Raw genomic sequence first — 19,699 nt, 5'->3', positions numbered from 1 at the left:
ACAGCGAGACTTATTAGTGGCAAAATGAACACCGGAACATAAGCAACAAGATGCACAATCTTCTTCAATAGTGCATGTGGAGCCAGTATGACCCTCTCCACACTTGTAACACCTCGGTTTAGATCTACATTGTCCCTGCGTGTGACCAAAGCGAGAACAAGAGTAACATTGGATCGTTGGATAGATGTATAAGTCTACTGGTAGAGCGTTATAAAACATAAATATGCGTTTTGGAAGAACTTGGCCATCAAACGTTATAACAACTGTTTGTGATGGCTTCCAGACCGGAGAACCATCCACAATCACTTTATAATTAATTCTCCTTACTTTTAAAACTTCACCACAACCTACTGGGACACTGATGTTTTCTTTGACCTCCTCTAAAGACATTTCAGTTGGTATGCCTTTAACAACACCCATTCTGATAACGTTAAAACTTGGAATAAACGCCTTATATTTGTTGTCAGTCAGTCGAGTGTCTTTTAGAAAATGGTTGGCATCCTCATACTTTGAGAATGATAGAGCGACTCTATTGCGGCCTATACGTTTGACACTACCATTAACAATGTTCCTAAAATTGTGCCGTTTCAAAAAGTTGCCAAAAGCAATTGAATGAATAGAAGTGCCATCATTGGGAGATTCTTGTTGTTTCTGGACATGTACTACATACGGCGAAGAATCAGTTTGTATATATTGCTTCCTGGACATGTCTGTGAGCTGAGAGGTGGTATTCACTGAGCCAGCTGGGGCTGCAGCTGGGGCCGCAGCTGGGGCTGCAGCTGGGGCCGCAGCTGGAGCCGGAGCAGGAGCTAGAGCCGGAGTAAAAGCTGAGGCTGAGAATGGTGCTTGAAATTGTGACTTTGTATCGGAGTTGTTTGAGCAAGTTTGACAATTGCAATCATCTGTAATGGATTCTTTATCCCTATTTTTGTCCTTGTTATGTCGCTTTTTTTTATTACAGTGACGACATATCCTCCTGGATGCGGTCTTTCGTTTTCTCACCTCAGAAGATACAGAACTATCTGTATCCACGCTGTGATACTCTTTCATATCAATTTCATTATCAGAATTTTCATTATTATCGATTGTAACAGTGTGGGAAACCGGAGGACCACCTCCTGGGTCGTGAGGCTCGTCGTCATCACCGCCCATGGCGGTGAAAAATGTATTAAACACTTACCTAGATAATGAATAAATATATACAAAATATAATAAACTAACTACCAATGATATTTACAAACTATTTACACTGCGGTGACCACTATTACTACTAAAAATATTTAAAATTGTATAAAGGAGAAAAAAATACGCGCGCACAGGTCGAAGTTTCCCGCCCTTCATAAAATATTAATTATAGGAATGTAGTGAGGTTGACTGCGACACTTTTCCAATTCCAATCTGACTGACGGTTCCACTCAGGATGCCATCTCATTTCGGGCTGTCCGCAGAATCAGCCAGGAACCAATCCATTAAAGAAGCTGTTCAGGTCATTCAAATAAAAGTCACTGTATCGCAGTCAAACACACTCAAGCATAGACTATTTCAATACTTGACATTCCATCAAACGCAGCCGTCATAAATCATAATAGACGGTCTGCGACACGGCCATTCTGACCTTTCACACGTCCTCGTGGGAAGAGTACGATGCAAGTCAAAACTCCACAGGAACAACAAGTCCACTCGGCTATCCTGATCACAATCATAAGTGCAAACAGACTTTACATAAGTTCGCTCGATCAAGTTCAATCGAATTTTATTTAGGAATATAAGAATTTCAAAGCCGCAATGTTCAAGTGCAAGTACAAGTCCAAGTTCAAGTGCAAGTTCAAGTGCAAGTTCAAGTGCAAGTTCGCAATAACCTTATTTGCTTAGAGCTTTATTATCAGCAAAAATGGAACAGGTTGTTAGACTAGTAGTATTCTGTACATCCATAATTGCGTAACCCGCAATCCACATCATTGGCCAAACTCCTTTTATTTATAGGGTATAATCTTTTTTTTTGGCTCTGTCCTTATTGCGTAACCCGCAATCTGCATCATTGGCTAACCACCAATGAAAAACCACAGTACTCATTGCGTAACCCGCAATCTGCATCATTGGCTAAACCACCAATGAAAAACCACAACTCATTGCGTAACCCGCAATCTGCATCATTGGCTAAACCACCAATGAAAAACCACAACTCATTGCGTAACCCGCAATCTGCATCATTGGCTAAACCACCAATGAAAAACCACAACTCATTGCGTAACCCGCAATCTGCATCATTGGCTAAACCACCAATGAAAAACCACAACTCATTGCGTAACCCGCAATCTGCATCATTGGCTAAACCACCAATGAAAAACCACAACTCATTGCGTAACCCGCAATCTGCATCATTGGCTAAACCACCAATGAAAAACCACAACTCATTGCGTAACCCGCAATCTGCATCATTGGCTAAACCACCAATGAAAAACCACAGTATACTACTAGTATCATCCGCATGAGAATGTTAAACATTTCATCAACTTAGAGCATAGTGATGTTATGAATGAATGATTTATTAATGATCAGCCAGCCTATTATGGATAGCTTTATCCATCTTTATCCACGTGATAAAATAACTGTCACTGTTTAACACCGTGGGAAAGAAAGTGACGGACACCGTTTTATCACGCTGTCACGTAGACAAGAACGACCATCATATCCGTACAGAAGTCATCATTGCGAACTTGCTCCAGACTCTGCATTATCATCGTCTAGATTACTTGGATGTAAAGGTTTTGGCACTTACCTATTTTCTCTAACCAATCGTGAGCATACTTGTAGGTATGAGCATTGCTTCGATGTGTATCTATCTCCTTTCACCACCTTCCAGGTGACCAGGACCTACAGAAGACACGGTGTAACGCGCAACATGACACACGAAAAGGAATTTAATTGCTCAGTCGGTCCTTATCTTCTTACATCCTCGGTCCTTATCATACATGAAATAAAATCGGTTTCGCGACGACTAGTAAATCGCCTCACCTCACCATTCCATTCACCGTTCTTTATTTTTATAACCATTAACGAAAAGAAAACAACCATACGAAACAACTTATGTTGGCCTACTGTCATGAAAATATTATGCATAAATAAATAACTAACATAAATAAATAAACTTGGGCTTTGTTTGATTTTAAAAACAAGATCGTTATGCTAAATCATCGAAACACTACCTACTTCAACTTCAAAGCACGGAGATAGGTGTTTCATGTCACTTATATACCACATGCAACGTATGCCTTAAATGTCTTATGAAAATGAAAAGCGTGAAGCGTGTTTCACCCGGACACCAATAGACATTAAATTTCTAATTTTAATAAAATCAAACTAATTACAATTTGACAAACGTATTACTTTCTTGATCCATCCTACCCCTGGGGAAAAAAAAAAAAAAAAAACAAATAAAGGCAGTCTTTGTATAACTAATTGCTTCAAAGCAATATAACTTCGGGAATGTGTATAGTCTTACACTCACAATGTGTCCATAATGTCTCCATATCAAAATTAAAATCAAATTAAAATAATGACCCGGTCGGTAGGTACGCCTCAAGTTAATTGAAAGCAAATTTCAGTACCTAGTCCATTGGGCAGACGACGACGAGTTGACGTTACTGAATCACGACTTAGTCGCTTTCTGGAGTACCTACATGTTAAAATGAAAATGCCCATTTGTATTACCATTCAAATAATTATGTCAAATCTGTATGTAACATTTACATTATCCATTATGTTACCAACATGACTTGTCGTATTGTTAACAATTTAATCGTTTTTACATACATAATAGTTTTTAAATTTAAGGGTGGATCAAAGTTATTTTGTTGCCACTCTATCCCGCTGTTCAGGGGACCACAGTGACAGTTTGTTGTAAGTATTCTAGCGGTCGTTGTCTTTCAAAATAAATAATTTAATTAATTAACACAATCTTAAAATGCGTGCTTGATTACTGAACGATTAAAAGAAGTGTTTTTATTTTTATTTTATTTCATTTTCGTCAAAAGCCTCCATCGCCGACTGTACCTGCCCTCCAACAGGCAACCAATACTCATCGAGACAATTCCAACAATACTAAACACAACCAAGCTAGGTACGTCGTCCCATTCAACTCCATCACTGATGTGGAGCTGATCTGAATCAGCTCTACGTCATAAGAATATGGCATTAAATTGTCATCCAATTTATTCTCATTCCAGTTCCATCGGAAACCGGGAAGCAAGTCACATAGAATTTGCATTATTTGACTCGTACATTGCAAGATCAATTAAAATTTGTCACGAGAACAATAGGTAGGTGTATTAGAATTTGTCAGATAACGTTTGTGCATCAATATACGTAAATAAACTACAGATTTTTACTGTTTTTAATCGTTGCAAAGCTTGAACAGCTTATATCTCGCTATGCGCTACTAATTAAAAATTGGTTTATCTCCATCGGGTATTCATGCTAAAAATAGTACATATTGTATTCCAAACCGTGTATGACGTTTTAAGTTGTCGTGTCTATGTCGCCAAGAACGCTCATTAAGTGTCATTGCGCCCGCCGTCGAAGGAACCTTCATGCTTTCGAGCCTTAAGCGAGACTCATATTTGCATAATTAAAACATTGGTTTGAGTAGTTGTGTGTTCATTTTGGCTGTATCAAATGTGGGCCAAAGAGCCCCTAAATAAAGGAAAACATAATATGAAGTCTCAAGAAATTCGACCGGTACCACCGTGACCCGGAAGGCTAGTGGCTTTGGCGTCCGCCGCAAATGCAGAAGACGCAGATTCGTTCCTAGCCCCGGGCACCGGAGGCCTCGGTAATCGTATGCCTACGTACTTATGTTAAGTCCTTTTCAGTTTATAGTTTCGTAACCATACCATACATTTGAAACCACACAAATTAAGCAGTTTTGGTACATTGCTCAACATATAAATCGATGTCATTAATTGTGACTAAACTCTAAATAACGTTTTTGTTTTACTTCATTCGATGCTTACATAACAAGATCATCACAAAACAGACTTTTGCCACACATTGGCAGCATTCTAACTGTGGTGAAATGTCTTGTTAATCAAAATAAAATGAGAACTGCTCACCAAATAAACAAAGTCTGTCAATGTCAACTGCGATATCGAGAGCAGGAGCGATCCTTCTGCTCGGCTCCACCACACCAGCCGGACACGAAATTAGTAGGCAGCAGCAGCAGGCTAGACAGGCTTCTGTTTTGTAAAGCAGGATTTCCTGGAATCGTTATTTGTAAGCCATGAATTGTAAGCAAGCAAAAGCAAGCGAAATGGCATGGATTCCAATAAACAGATTTAACATAAACACTATTAATGCGTGCGTTAGTTGTGGATAAACGAACGTAATTATCTTTTTTTTACCAACTTATATCAAGTCATTAGAAGTAGAATGACAACTAATTTGTACCGTAGTAGCAAATTGTTGGGTGTTGTGACCGTAGTTTCTTGCTATGTTTACTACCACTATCGGTATAGCTACGTCAATTCCTTATGTATAGGAAGAGTATCAAATATAGTAGCCGCAATTCCTTGCTAAGTTTAGCAGTCAATATCGGTCTAAATTTATGAAATTGGAACGAAACCTGTCCTTGTATTTTAGTTGCATAGGTTGCACTGCCAGAGCACGGAGGTATGCAGCATAGGTATACACGTTGCTGTGGTGTCCGTGGGTCGCGTTCGTCCGTTACAAGGTAGGTAGATCCAGTACGGGCAGCAGGCGAATATCACTTTAAGAGATAGATCACTTTACACCTGTAACGTAAATTTTATATACGTAGCACACATTTAGAGTGTAAGCACATGCACGTATATTGGGTTAAATACCTGAACATTAAAATTAATAGCGAATGCTAATTTCTCTGCTTATCTGACATATTTACAAAAATTGTAAATAACAGTTGCTAGGCAACTATGTAATTTGTAGGAAAAGGTAGAGAAAGTATGCAAATAGGTAACCTCTTTAATAGTGATAGACCCGATTCTGTACTATAGTTGGTCAAACCAAATTGTCAGTAAATAAGAACAAAACAAACTATACTCATCCTTTAATTCTGGGTGCTAGTACTAGTGTAAGACAAAGACAGTATGATTCTCTCTGTCTATGTTTGAAATGAGACAGTCCTTTGACAAACTATAATTGAGTAATAGGATTGCCCATTGCTTTCTATTACTTTATCGACATTTATGAATTATAATAAACCTTTGAAGTTATGTGTTCTTATGCTCTAAAGACGTATAAACACGGTTGTAAATCTGAGATACATAAGCAGCAGAGTATGAATTTAAGCTTCATATCGTTTAATAATAAACTACAGTTCGCAAACGTAACGGGAATCAAAATTATTTTGTGTTAAACATTGGCATAGGCAATAATACCCATGGGAAGGGATTAAATACCTACACTCAATTTACTTATCCATAACTGTTTGAACTCACCAGACGTTTTTTCATAAAATACCTTTACTTGTGGGCTTACCACCACTATGTAAATTGCTTGTGCATGAAATTATTTGCTTCAGCTTATTTTCTTCTGTGGGAATAGGGCAAAGGGAGAGGTCGGAAAATCGTAGCATTTTGGAAGTACACCTCCACCTTTTTCTGACCACTTCTGATGACGAGGAGGGATAAACGATCATGTTAATTAGAGATGCTCAATGTACGGCATAGGTAAAACGATAGATTTCATAAAATATTAATTATAGGAATGTAGTGAGGTTGACTGCGACACTTTTCCAATTCCAATCTGACTGACGGTTCCACTCAGGATGCCATCTCATTTCGGGCTGTCCGCAGAATCAGCCAGGAACCAATCCATTAAAGAAGCTGTTCAGGTCATTCAAATAAAAGTCACTGTATCGCAGTCAAACACACTCAAGCATAGACTATTTCAATACTTGACATTCCATCAAACGCAGCCGTCATAAATCATAATAGACGGTCTGCGACATGTATTTTTTAGGGTTCCGTACCCAAAGGGTAAAAACGGGACCCTATTACTAAGACTCCGCTGTCCGTCCGTCTGTCTGTCACCAGACTGTATCTCACGAACCGTGATAGCTAGACAGTTGAAATTTTCACAGATGATGTATTTCTGTTGCCGCAATAACAACAAATACTAAAAACAGAATATAATAAATATTTATGTGGTGTTCACATACAACAAACGTGATTTTGTTGCAGTTTTTTGCGTAATGGTACGGAACGCTTCGTGCGCGAGTCCAACTCGCACTTGGCCGGTTTTTTTTTGCCTACCCAGTCTCAAATCTCTGTGCACGCCACTGGTGGCGGTACTTCCATACAAGCCCAAAAGCCGGGCTTGCCTTAGTTGCCATAGCGAAATGACGTACTTAGTGATAAGATCAAAATAAATTATTGCGGTAGGTAGTAAAAGAGAGCGGCGCTCTATTTTCGCGTGACCTATAGGTATACTATATACTTTACTGAACTAATTTAATACTAATGCATATTGTTGATTTGTTTGTTTGTTTGTTGTTGTACTAACAATTATGGATCGTATGGATTTGAAATAAATAAATAATTGAATTGAATATGAAATTTGTTTGTTAACATTGCCCGTTTGTATTCATTGAACATAAATAAGTAAGTACCTACATATTTAGTCCATTTATTGTCTTGTGGTTTACCGTTAGGGATTTCCTTTGTTTAAATAACCGCAACACATGATGCAGTCTTATGCTTATATGACACAGCACAGAATAAATAATAGTATGAACATATAAACAGCAACACTCTTAACTGTCCATCGGTCGACCTTATGCCTTTTGTAATAAGGTTTACCGATGGGCAGTTAACCTGTGTTATGGCTCTTCTACTCTACACGATGGGCCAGCGCCGGCGACTCCAAGGGACGCATTTATGCGATAGAGGGAGCAAGTGATATTGCTATCTCATTCTACCGCATGGCTGCGTCCCTTGGAGTAGTTGGAGTGTGCCGGCGCTGGCCCATCGTGTAGAGGAGCCATTACGATATATTTGGCCACTTTGGACGACACTATCTATTTGATGCTGACTGTACTATAGTTAGTAACCGCAGACCAAAGGGGTTACAGAAAAAAAGACAAACCTTTTTTCACAACGATGCTGCATATGGCACGGCATTTGCCATGTCGTTTGTAAACACAGATGAGTCACCCTTTAACGGGAAAATAAGATACACAGAGAACTTATAAGTACCTATACTATACTAAATGTGTTTGTCTTGTCGTCACTTACACATCCAACTGTATTTTTTCTGGGTTTTCAATGGAAGGCACAGACAAAGTTTTTACCTTATTCCAGTGAAGGTCACAAACGTATCCTTTATCTTATTTTACCCGTTATTTTTGGTCATCTTACTTACACTTAAAAGCCATGGTGAATAGAGTTAGACCAAGCTTAAGTTGACAGCGATTTTGATAGTACAGACAGACTGCGCAAGTGTTATTTAAACGGCTTAATTTCATAGAAGTTTGACGTTTAACATAACACTGCATAGTCTGGGGTCAAAATCGCTTGATCTAACTCTAGATACCTCTAGGCCAGCGGTTCTCAATCTTTTTTTTGACGGAACCGAAAGCGAAATACTTGATGGAACCCTACAATACGGTGGCGGCATAGTAAAATTTTTCGAGGCGACTAAAGCATAGTGTTCTAAATTCTTGCGGAACCCCTGCAGGGGTGTCGCGGAACCCTAGGGTTCCGCGGAACACACTTAGAGTATGGCTGCTCTAGGCTCTATCCTTAGATCTTTACACAAGACGAAGCGCACAAAAAATATGACAAGCTCTTATGAGTTTCTAAAGTCGTGTTATTTGCACATTTTTTTCAGTACTTACCTATGAGGTGGAATGAATAAAGTCTAAGCTATGTCTACTCCTGAACCATACTTTATATTGTGGGGATTTAAAATATCTTCTTTAAGTATTTATTTATTATTCGGAGAACCAACAGGTATCAATTGTACAATAGTAAATATATATGTAAATAACAGAAAGCCAATTATAGGTTCCCACCAATAGCAACAGGTTAACAAACAAATGGTGGTTAGCAGTTAGCACTAAATTATACAACGTGTTATAAGTTTGTAGCTTTCTAGTAGACCCCGAAGGCTTATCCTATTGTCTATTGTTCAGTAAAACCGCACGTGCTACTTACCTGCAAAAAAGGGTCCTAATTATTCTATTTGGCACCTGAGCGCGGGCTAGTCCAACGCTCAAAAAACCAGTGTAGGTGCGCTCTCCGATAACGCGCCTTTGTTACGCATCTCGATGACACATTTTAGACTGGTTCTGTAGCGTTCGACTCGCCGGCACTCAGTAACCGAAGTACCGATTTTTAGGGTTCCGTAGCCAAATGGCAAAAAACGGAACCCTTATAGATTCGTCATGTCTGTCTGTCTGTCCGTCTGTCCGTCTGTCCGTCCGTATGTCACAGCCACTTTTCTCCGAAACTATAAGAACTATACTGTTGAAACTTGGTAAGTAGATGTATTCTGTGAACCGCATTAAGATTTTCACACAAAAATAGAAAAAAAACAATAAATTTTTGGGGTTCCCCATACTTCGAACTGAAACTCAAAAATTTTTTTTTCATCAAACCCATACGTGTGGGGTATCTATGGATAGGTCTTCAAAAATTATATTGAGGTTTCTAATATAATTTTTTTCTAAACTGAATAGTTTGCGCGAGAGACACTTCCAAAGTGGTAAAATGTGTGTCCCCCCCCCTGTAACTTCTAAAATAAGAGAATGATAAAACTAAAAAAAATATATGATGTACATTACCATGTAAACTTCCACCGAAAATTGGTTTGAACGAGATCTAGTAAGTAGTTTTTTTTTTATACGTCATAAATCGCCTAAATACGGAACCCTTCATGGGCGAGTCCGACTCGCACTTGGCCGCTTTTTTATGCAGGTGGTTGTGGCACGTGGCACGAGCGGTTTTTCTTAACAATAGACAATAGGATTAGCCTTCGGGGTCTATTAGAAAGCTACAAACCAGGGATCGGAACCGGTTTTTTGCAAAAACTTAGAAATAACCATATTTTTATAATTATTTTATACTCAAAATGTAGGACTCAGTTGTGTTTTTAGGTTACGACTTCATATTATTAGATTGCCCAATTAGAAATGAAGTAATTAGCAAAGAACGAAAAAAAACCGTTTCCGTTCCCATACAAAAAATACCGGTATCCGATCCCTGCTACAAACTATACCACGTTACTAATATTCTAAGTTTATCCATTTCTATCGCCGTTGCATTGTTACTACTACTGTTAGAGCAATAGAAACGCAAATGGGATAAGCCCTTGCCATCCCATACCCCAGCCCATAGTGTCAATGTTTTTTATAGTGTTAAGTTCTTACCTGCGATACCAGTAGGGGACATTACAATGTTTGTGTCCGAGTTCCGTTTCATCTCCTCAGTCAGCAATTTCAAACCGAACTCATTGATTGTGTTGGGTAACTGTGTTTGCTCATGCAGATGATCTGTTACACTGGAATGGTTTAATTAATTACTACCGTAAAATTTGACTACTTTCCTCCAAAATTCGAAACTAGATTAAAATTATTAGTGGTATAAATTGGCTCAAAAATAGAAAACGTCAACGTTAGACCAGCCAAAATGTATAAAACATGCAGCGACAGCAAAATATTTTTTCATGATTTCGGGGTTGGTCCCATAATAAAAGCAGCTCAGTAATCTCAGTACGACCTATAATTATATTCCGACGACCGGTCTGGTCTAGTGGGTAGTGACCCTGCCTGTTAAACCCATGGTCCCGGGTTCCAATCCCGGTAAGGGGGGCATTTATTTGTGTGAAGAACACAAAGATTTGTTCCTGAGTCATGGGTGTTTTCTATGTATATAGTATATACGTATATATTTCTCTATAGAAGTATATACTTATATCGTCGCCTAGCACCCATAGTACAAGCTTTGCTTAGTTTGGGGCTAGGTTGACCTGTGTATATAAGGATGTCCCCTGATATTTCTTTATATTTATTTATTCACATCGTAAATTATGGGCACGTGACTAAATTTAAATTTACACTCCTGTATAATTGTGCCAATTTAAAGTAGACCATTACTACTATCATGTTGTAACGATAAAAATTGTTGGAGCACAATACCCAGCGGGGAGCATAATAGGCACATTTTACGGTAGATTGTGAATAATAATGGTAGGCAGGTATGCTAATGTTGCATAATTTTACTACATATATCTATTAAGTCGAGGTTGTGTGGTTATTCAGAGGCAATTAAAAGGGCATCTCCTTGGAATATCGCCACTGAAATTACCTATGTAAGTTTTTAACCAACTAATATGATTGATAAATATATATATATATAGTCCATTGGTCCACCAGTAAAGTCTTTAAGTTATTTTGTAGTGATATCATAAAATCCCGGTCACCACGTTCGTCACTAAAAACCGCGCCTTTATATTTTGGACTACCGACATGTTGTGGAAAGTTCATAAAGTTGGAGAGAACAACATGAGAGCTATTAGGAGATTTCACAAAAAATTAAACTTTCATTTTGGACATGGACAATCCCCGATCGATCCCCGTGACAAGTTTCTGGAATTTTCCATGTGGAAATATTAGAAACTTTCCGACAGTCCACCAGTAGGTTTGACTATGTCACACTATGGTCACACCCTCCTATTGTTTTGCAGATTTGCAGACTCGACATTTTTAAACGTTCTTATTACTAGACGAATATTAAATACGCTTGATAAATATCATAATTGTGCTTTTATTTACTTCTGTCCTTATTACGGATTATTACATTATTAAAACTAGTAGGTACATACCTCGGTTCCGTTGTGTTACCCTCATTGTCAGAGATGGCGACGCTAATAAACATCAGGAACAAGAAGACGCGCGACCTCCAATCCATCTTATTCTGAAAATATTCATCCCTTGGTTAACAATGTACAATGTACAAAAGATTTTGAGCTAGGTACTTTATGTGGGGCAGTGTGGCAAGGCGAGTGATAAGGGTAAGGGTACTAGAGTCGGACCAAGAAAAGTCTGCAGCGGATTTGATAGCCCACGCAGTGCAAGTGTCATTTATACGTCATAATTTCATAGAAGTTTGACGTTTAAAATAACACGTGCACTGCGTGGGCTATCAAATCCGCTGCAGACTTTTCATGGACTGACTTTATTATAAACTGGGCAAAGTCGTAATTAATAGTACGTACTACTTAATAAGAGAATGCAGCTCTTTACATGTATAGTTGTATTCCTATAAGTTATGGCTAAAATCCAACTAACTGTCGATTATTCTTTGAATTATTTTAGTTCAGTATATTTCTACAACATGACAAAATACATCAAAATAATGCAGATTTGCTCTAACTTCCAATAAAACGAATTTTCCAGTAATTCGGCTCGGATAGATTGTATATACTTACTATCTTTCTCTGTCACTCTCATTATACGCCTTAATTGGAGTGAAAGAGAAAGATGCCCGCAACTTGCGAACTTCGGTGTTCGCGGTAAACCCTCCGAGGTATGTAGTAGAGACTAAGTATTGTATAGATAGTCGGGCCGACTAATTCTCTGGCAAGCCAGCTTTGTCAGAGGAAAAAGAGACGCGAAGTTCAATATTTTCCCATACCCTTGTATGGGAAAATATACGCGGTAACATTTTTAAAATTTGCTCCTTTTTCTACTGCACTCTACAAAACAGAAGGTAAAGACTATAATTTATTTTTCAAGTAGGCATATTAGGTAGGTTTAGATACAATGCGCATATGTATGAACGCCAAAAAAAGCTACGCAGGCTCGAACCCTACAACTCTGACCCGAGAAGATTTTTATCCCTCCTAAATTGTAGGAGGGTATCCCAATATGGGACCGGCAAGAAGCACAGAAACCGGCCAAGTGCGAGTTAGACTCGCGCACGGAGGGTTCCGCACCATCAACAAAAAATAGAGCAAAATAAGCAAAAAAAAACAAGCAAAAAAACGGTCACCCATCCAAGTACTGACCCCGCTCGACGTTGCTTAACTTCGGTCAAAAATCACGTTTGTTGTATGGGAGCCCCTCTTAAATCTTTATTTTATTCTGTTTTTAGTATTTGTTGTTATAGCGGCAACAGAAATACATACATCATCTGTGAAAATTTCAACTGTCTAGCTATCACGGTTCGTGAGATACAGCCTGGTGACAGACGGACGGACGGACGGACGGACAGCGGAGTCTTAGTAATAGGGTCCCGTTTTTACCCTTTGGGTACGGAACCCTAAAAAACTGTGACTGTGACACAGCCCACAGAGCAATAGTTATGCAATCTGGCATTGAGATGCATGTGATGCTATGCCGTATTGTATTCAACCCAGGTACCGTACAAGGTAAACACCAGCATGCGGTCAATAATACCTAATATGCGGTCAATAATAGTGCAAAAGTAAGTTGCGGCATAGAGAAAAAAATACATAGAGTGCTCACTCCATACATCAGTTCAGACTATTAATTTCAGTGTCCACATCTCGCATCGAGTAGCGGAACTATCAGTACTGCTACTTGACAATAGATGTAGCACCGACCGGAAAGTCTTATCTCAACAGCATAAGACTTTCCGGTCGGTGGCTACATCTATTGTCAAGTAGCAGTACTGATAGTTCCGCTACTCGATGCTAGATGCTAATAGTCTTTTTGGTACTAAAACTGATGTTTGGAGTGAGCACTCTATGTATTTTTTTCTCTATGGTTGCGGTTAAGCATTGAATTACCGCACATACTGTAAACAAAAAGTAGGTATATAACGCAAACATTCTATTTTCAAGCCTTTTTTGCTAACGGTACCAATTTGTGGTAAAGTACTTAGTCTGAAGCTATTTTTATTAAGAGGAAAGTTAGTACACCAAACGAACACCAAAAATTGCCAATCGGGGGAAATAATTAGTGATGGGTAGGACATCAATTTAAAATGAGTCTGTATGAGTACCTCATTTTCTAAAATGAGGTGTTACAATGTCTTACTTCAAATGAGGTGAGGTACTAGCATATTTTCAGCGTCGACTATTCCATTAATTCCAACGGTGACAAAAATATTTAATGTATATACATATTTATGTACTCATCACTTCCTTTATAAATAAATAAATAGTAACATTTAATTGGAGTGCAATTCTGGAGGTTAAGAATAGAACTTTTAGGAGAAAGATAATTTTAGAATCAAGTAAAATGAATAGAGGAGTGAAGTAAGACATTTTTGCTGTACGAAGTACTGCGACAAATTAACAAAATGAGTGGTACAAATGAGGTGCCTCACGAGTGAGCGACTCAACACTAGAAATAATACATGTGTAAGCCAATTTTAGCATGTGGTGTAGGTAATGGTGTATTAAACAAGATACTAAAAGTACCGGGGGATGGGGGTGAAGCTAACGGGTAAGGGGGGAGGGGGTTTAAGGTCCCTTTTTATAGTTTTTCGTAAATAACTCTTAAACGGTGAATTGATCCTAGCGAAAAAACGTAGCATTTATTTTATAAGGAATCTCAAATAGGTTATTTATGTAAAAGATAATTTTTTGCTGTGGGCTACCGTTTACGAATTATTTACGAAAAACTAAAAAAAAAACAACCCTAGAACAAATTATACGTAACTTTCTCACTTTAATAGATTTTAAAATATTGATCCTAGCGAAAAAGTGCACTGAATCTTTTTTGTAGAAAATTTTATGTAGATTACTTATGTGATAGAACATTTTTTGCTACGGGCCACCGTTTAAGAGTTATTTACGAAAAACTATAAAAAGGGACCTTAACTTTTTATACTTAAGTGTGTATATCAAAACTGCACGAGTTTGTATACTTAGAGATAGAGATAGAGATCTTTATTTGCATACCATTGTATAGATGTTACATACATGGACCCTGGAAAGGGTGTAGCAAAAATGAGGTAGTTCACAATATCACAGTTTGCTTATTATTACTTCTTACTAATTATTATCATTCTTATACATTTTCAAAATTTTCTAAATTGCACTTTCTAACTAATACTTCTTGTTAGGTACTTAAGTAACGAACTTTATTTGTATCTATTTTAGTTAGGGTTGCCATAATTACTATTAATTAGTCGGAACTGTAAGGGACAGTGGTATTCTAGGGCCATATTGCGCCTCAGAAACTTTCGCGCGGGCCACCGAGGGGGGGGGGGGGGGGGGTGTATCTGGTTGCTGCTGTTTGGTTGGAGCTGGGGTTTGGAGAGCCCTGTTCTAGAGCGCTATTAATAAATAAATAAAATATTATAGGACATTTTTACACAAATTGACTAAGCCCCACGGTAAGCTCATTCAAGAAGGCTTGTGTTATGGGTAGGGTTGCCAGATCAAAAGACGCTATTATCGGGAAAAATATATTTTTTTCGGGATTTTGGGACTTAAGTCGGGAAAAAAGAACATTTAAATTAAAGTAATTGTATTAAAAACAACGATATTTTGCATTATTGGCACTACGTCAGCTGCTCTGACCAATCTCGCCACGCGCGTCGGGGCGCGCGCGCTGACGGGCTCGACGCGGGTCGCTCGCTCGCTCGACGACAGTTCGGAACTTCAAATTATTGTTTTATAACGTGAAGCTGTTTTTCGGGAAAATTTTAACTTTGTCGGAAATCGGGAACACATGCTAAAAATCGGGAGAATCGAATCCCGTCAAATCCCGACCATCTGGCAACCCTAGTTATGGGTACTCGGACAACGATATATATAATATATATAAATAAATACTTAAATAGGTACATAGAAAACAACCATGACGCAGGAACAAATATCTGTATAACCATACAAATAAATGCCCTTATCAGGATTCGAACCCGGGACCATCGGTTTCATACTCTTCATAGGCAGGGTCACTACCCACTAGGTCAGACCGGTCGACAAAATACGGGACCAGTAAAAATACGGGACGTGATACTTAAACACGGTGACAGTCCCGTATATACGGGACGTATGGCAACCCTAATTTTAGTTGATAATAAATACCTACTGTTACTAATAGTAGTTTATGCAACAGTGATATAATAAGGGTTCTTAAAATTCAAGGGTCGAAGTTACAAAACGAGACGTAGTCGAGTTTTGTAAAAAAAGACCCGAGAATTTTAAGAACCAATTATGAGCTGTTGCATACATTACTTTTTCTATGACAGCTGCAGCAAAAAAAAAAAAAAAAAAAAGTTATTATTAAAAAAAAAAGTTATTATTAAAAAAAAAGTTATTATTAAAAAAAAAAAATTGAGTTATTATATAAAAAAAATTGAGTTATTATTTAAAAAAAAAAGTTATTATTAAAAAAAAGAGTTATTATTGTAAATGAAAACATACCTCTTTCAATCAAGATGATCGGAACTTGTATCTTTAAAAAAAATAAAGCAGTTGTATTATACTCATAAGATGACTGCTAGCAGTCATCTTATGAGCCTATAGACAAAGCATTCAAATGACATTGCTTTAGATATCACTGTCAGTCATTTAATTGACACATTTAAGTGCTGGAGTAGAAAAAAAATATTGTATATCTGTAAGTTTACAATTAGCCGACATCAGCTTTTTAATCCACTCACCAATATCCAAATAAATGTAGGTAAGCAAATCAACGAAAGAAAAAACTATGTATTGTTTAGCGAAGAAGGTTAAAATCGTAAACATTTACGAAACATTTAAAACTTCATATTGCGCAATGCTGCTCGGACACGACACGACCTTTCGAGCCGCAGCCGCGGGGTGACTGGATGGAAGTGGATTCTATTTACTACTTCCTTCCACTAAACGCACTTTTTTTGAACGAGCGCGTAGTTTTCTATAATCCTGAAAAATTCGAATCGCTGCGAATTATACATTATTTCTTCAATTATAACAAGATTGCTTTTTGGTATTTTGCTGCGAGTGCAGATTTGAAGTCCCGAGCAAAAATGTCTTATTTAGAATCTTGAGCGTAGCCAGAAATTTAGAAGGCATGAGGTGATTGAGGTGCATATAATTTTGGACTCGTTTGAGTAGGTACTTCTTTTCTCAGTAACGAGAACTTTTTACAAGTTTTCGTTCAGTTTCACCTGCCCTGTTGACTGTGTGTGGATTTTGTGGATCTATCAGATCTTGCAAGTTAAATTTGGCCCACTTCCCGGTTTCCGACGAAGCCGAAAATTTGCGTACAAGTCGGGTGACAAATGCAATATTATGGTACTAATACCATCGAGCTGATCTGTTGATGGAGACCGGAGGTGGCTATAGAAACTCGTGATATTAAACAGTGATCGTTAATTTCCCAGCAATTTTGGTGCAGCATTGTTGGTTAAAAAAAGCATCTGTATGCCCTACTCTAGGTGGAATAGATAATTAGGGTTAATAACAGTAATAAAGGATGTCCCAAAAAGGACGCAAGATTTGAAATTGATGAAATACACATTTTTTTTCGTTATACATAATATATTTGGATATAAAATCTTGAAATACATAAAATAGGTTTATTTGTGGAATAATAGTATTTGCTGGCACATACGCACTCTTTTGTCAAAATTTTCTATGACCATTTTGCATAGATGCGGCTGAATTTCTCCAATGCAGCGTCGAATTTCCTCTTTTAAAGCATGAGTGGTTGTGGGCTTATTGGCCCTACTATTACTTTAAATAACCCCATAAAAAGAAGTCTGAAGGCGTTAAATCGCAAGATCTAGGGGGCCAATTCTGATCAACGAATCGAGAGATCACACGACTAGAAAATGTTTCATGCAGTAATTGCATCGTTTCTCTGGCTGTGTGGCAAGTGGCCCCGTCTTGTTGAAACCACATTGCTTCCACATCGATATCCTCTAATTCGGCTAGAAAAAAACCTTGTTATCATATCGCGATATCGAGCTCCATTAATAGTAACTGCTTAACTGGCCTCATTTTGAAAAAAATATGGTCCAATAATGCCTCCAGCCCAAAATCCGCACCAAACAGTGACCCGTTCCACAAATAACCCTATTTTATGTATTATACCGAAATAATATAAATATTATAACGAAAAAAAAAATGTGTTTTTCATCAATTTCAAATCTTGCGTCCTTTTTGGGACATCCTTTATTAACCTTAACCACAGAATAAATAATAGTACCTACTAAGTACAGAAGATTCACTCTTTAACAAAACGAGTCTGTTACGATCAGCACAGATATGGCCGAGGGTTGCCAACCGTACTATATTATATAGTATTGTACTATATTTTGGCTCTCTGTACTATATACTTTTGGAAAAATATATAGTACGCTATAATACTATATTTCCGATTAAACGTATGTTACACTTATGTTTAGTATTTTATCTAAAAGTACCATATTTTTTTGAAATGTACTATATTTTTGATGCCCTATTCTGGAAAATACTATACTCTACCAAAAAATAGTTGGCAACCCTACCGCTAGGTGGCGACAGCGCCACGCGCGGCTTATGGCTTTCCCCAAAATTGGGGCCGAACGGATGTACTTTTAGCTACCTGTAGCAAAGCGACGAAATCGCGGAGTGAGACACGCCTGCCTTAACCAATCCTCTCCCTAGAAAAAAATTGAAGAAAATCCTTTCATATTACCATGCTGCACCAAAATTGCTGGAAAATTAACGATCACTGGTGATAAAATAACGCAACGTAATTGTGTTTGGGGTTTTAAGAATTGTCTCAATGAGTAAGTATTATCTGTCTGTGGAAAAAAAGTAGTCAGCGATAAAAGCTTGTACCAAAAATGAAATTTTTGCCAATAACTTATTTATTCTTGGAAATTAAGTATAGACTCGTAGTTATACCTACTCGTACAACTTCGATTTTATAAATAAAGTTCCAAAATTAGTAGGCAAATTATATTCCAATTGTTAAGTTTTTTTTAAACTTTTAACCCACTAATGAAAGAATGAACCTATTTTGACTGCGGTTTTCAATAAAGGGTGGGTTTTACACCAGCGAAAATTCTTAACTCACTAGATGGCGGTGTTATTTCGGTTTTTCAAATTTAGAGATAAGTATCTTTTATTATGGTGGAAATTATTTGAGATGAGCCTTACAACGAAATCCGATCAAATCATATCCTTATTTTTTAACCATTAAGATTTAAAATAGAATGAAAGTTTTTTACAAATTAGGTATCTCGGATAATTTCAACCTTGTGCGTTGTACAGGATTTAAAATAAAACACATGTTTATCAATGTTTTATAAATATTCGTAAATATAGGTCAAATGTGGTACAATTAAAATCAGAGGAAATATATTTTATCGATTTCATATCAAAAAGGAAACGCCCATGCATTATTTTCTACACTTTATCATTATCTTAATTAATGAATTATAAAAGACGTTGCAATATGTGCCTACTATAGGAACATGAGCATGTTAGCGAGAGGGTTTGTTTCTTAACCCCTCATTTCCCAGCTCTCAAATCCATACAATTCAGACTCCTATTGGAGCCACTGGGATCTGAGAGGTTAAAGGACTGACCTAGTATTCCTACTTGATCAGTACATCGCACAACACCGCCCTACTCGACAACGTCGGGGACAACGCCGTCCTCGAAACGTCGGAGGTAAATCTTAAAAACTTAGATACGCGATTAAGTCCCGTTGTACAATTTAATAATCAGTACATCGCAGTTGATCCTCACAACAAAAAAGCCTTCC

General features: G+C 37.7%; 1 protein-coding gene across 2 annotated transcripts in view; it reads right to left on the bottom strand.

The window, feature by feature from the left end:
* LOC134652281 (serine protease inhibitor 28Dc-like) overlaps positions 1–16,772 on the bottom strand; it is a 28,878-nt gene extending 12,106 nt beyond the window's left edge. Inside the window, exons 1-3 of one of the 2 annotated variants that reach the window (XM_063507455.1) lie at positions 16,620–16,772; positions 11,860–11,951; positions 10,406–10,536 (exon numbers count right to left, since the gene is read on the bottom strand). In XM_063507455.1, coding sequence (XP_063363525.1) covers positions 10,406–10,536; positions 11,860–11,945 — 217 coding nt within the window. In that variant the 5' untranslated portion in view covers positions 11,946–11,951; positions 16,620–16,772. Of the gene's footprint in view, positions 1–10,405; positions 10,537–11,859; positions 11,962–16,619 lie in introns of those variants that run through there. The other variant, XM_063507462.1, reaches the window with a different exon arrangement.
* Positions 16,773–19,699: the final 2,927 nt, after the last annotated feature.

Source organism: Cydia amplana, chromosome 1 (genome assembly GCF_948474715.1).
Source record: "Cydia amplana chromosome 1, ilCydAmpl1.1, whole genome shotgun sequence".
Classification (NCBI taxonomy): Eukaryota; Metazoa; Arthropoda; class Insecta; order Lepidoptera; family Tortricidae; genus Cydia; species Cydia amplana.
This window is presented reverse-complemented; position numbering and strand designations above follow the sequence as displayed.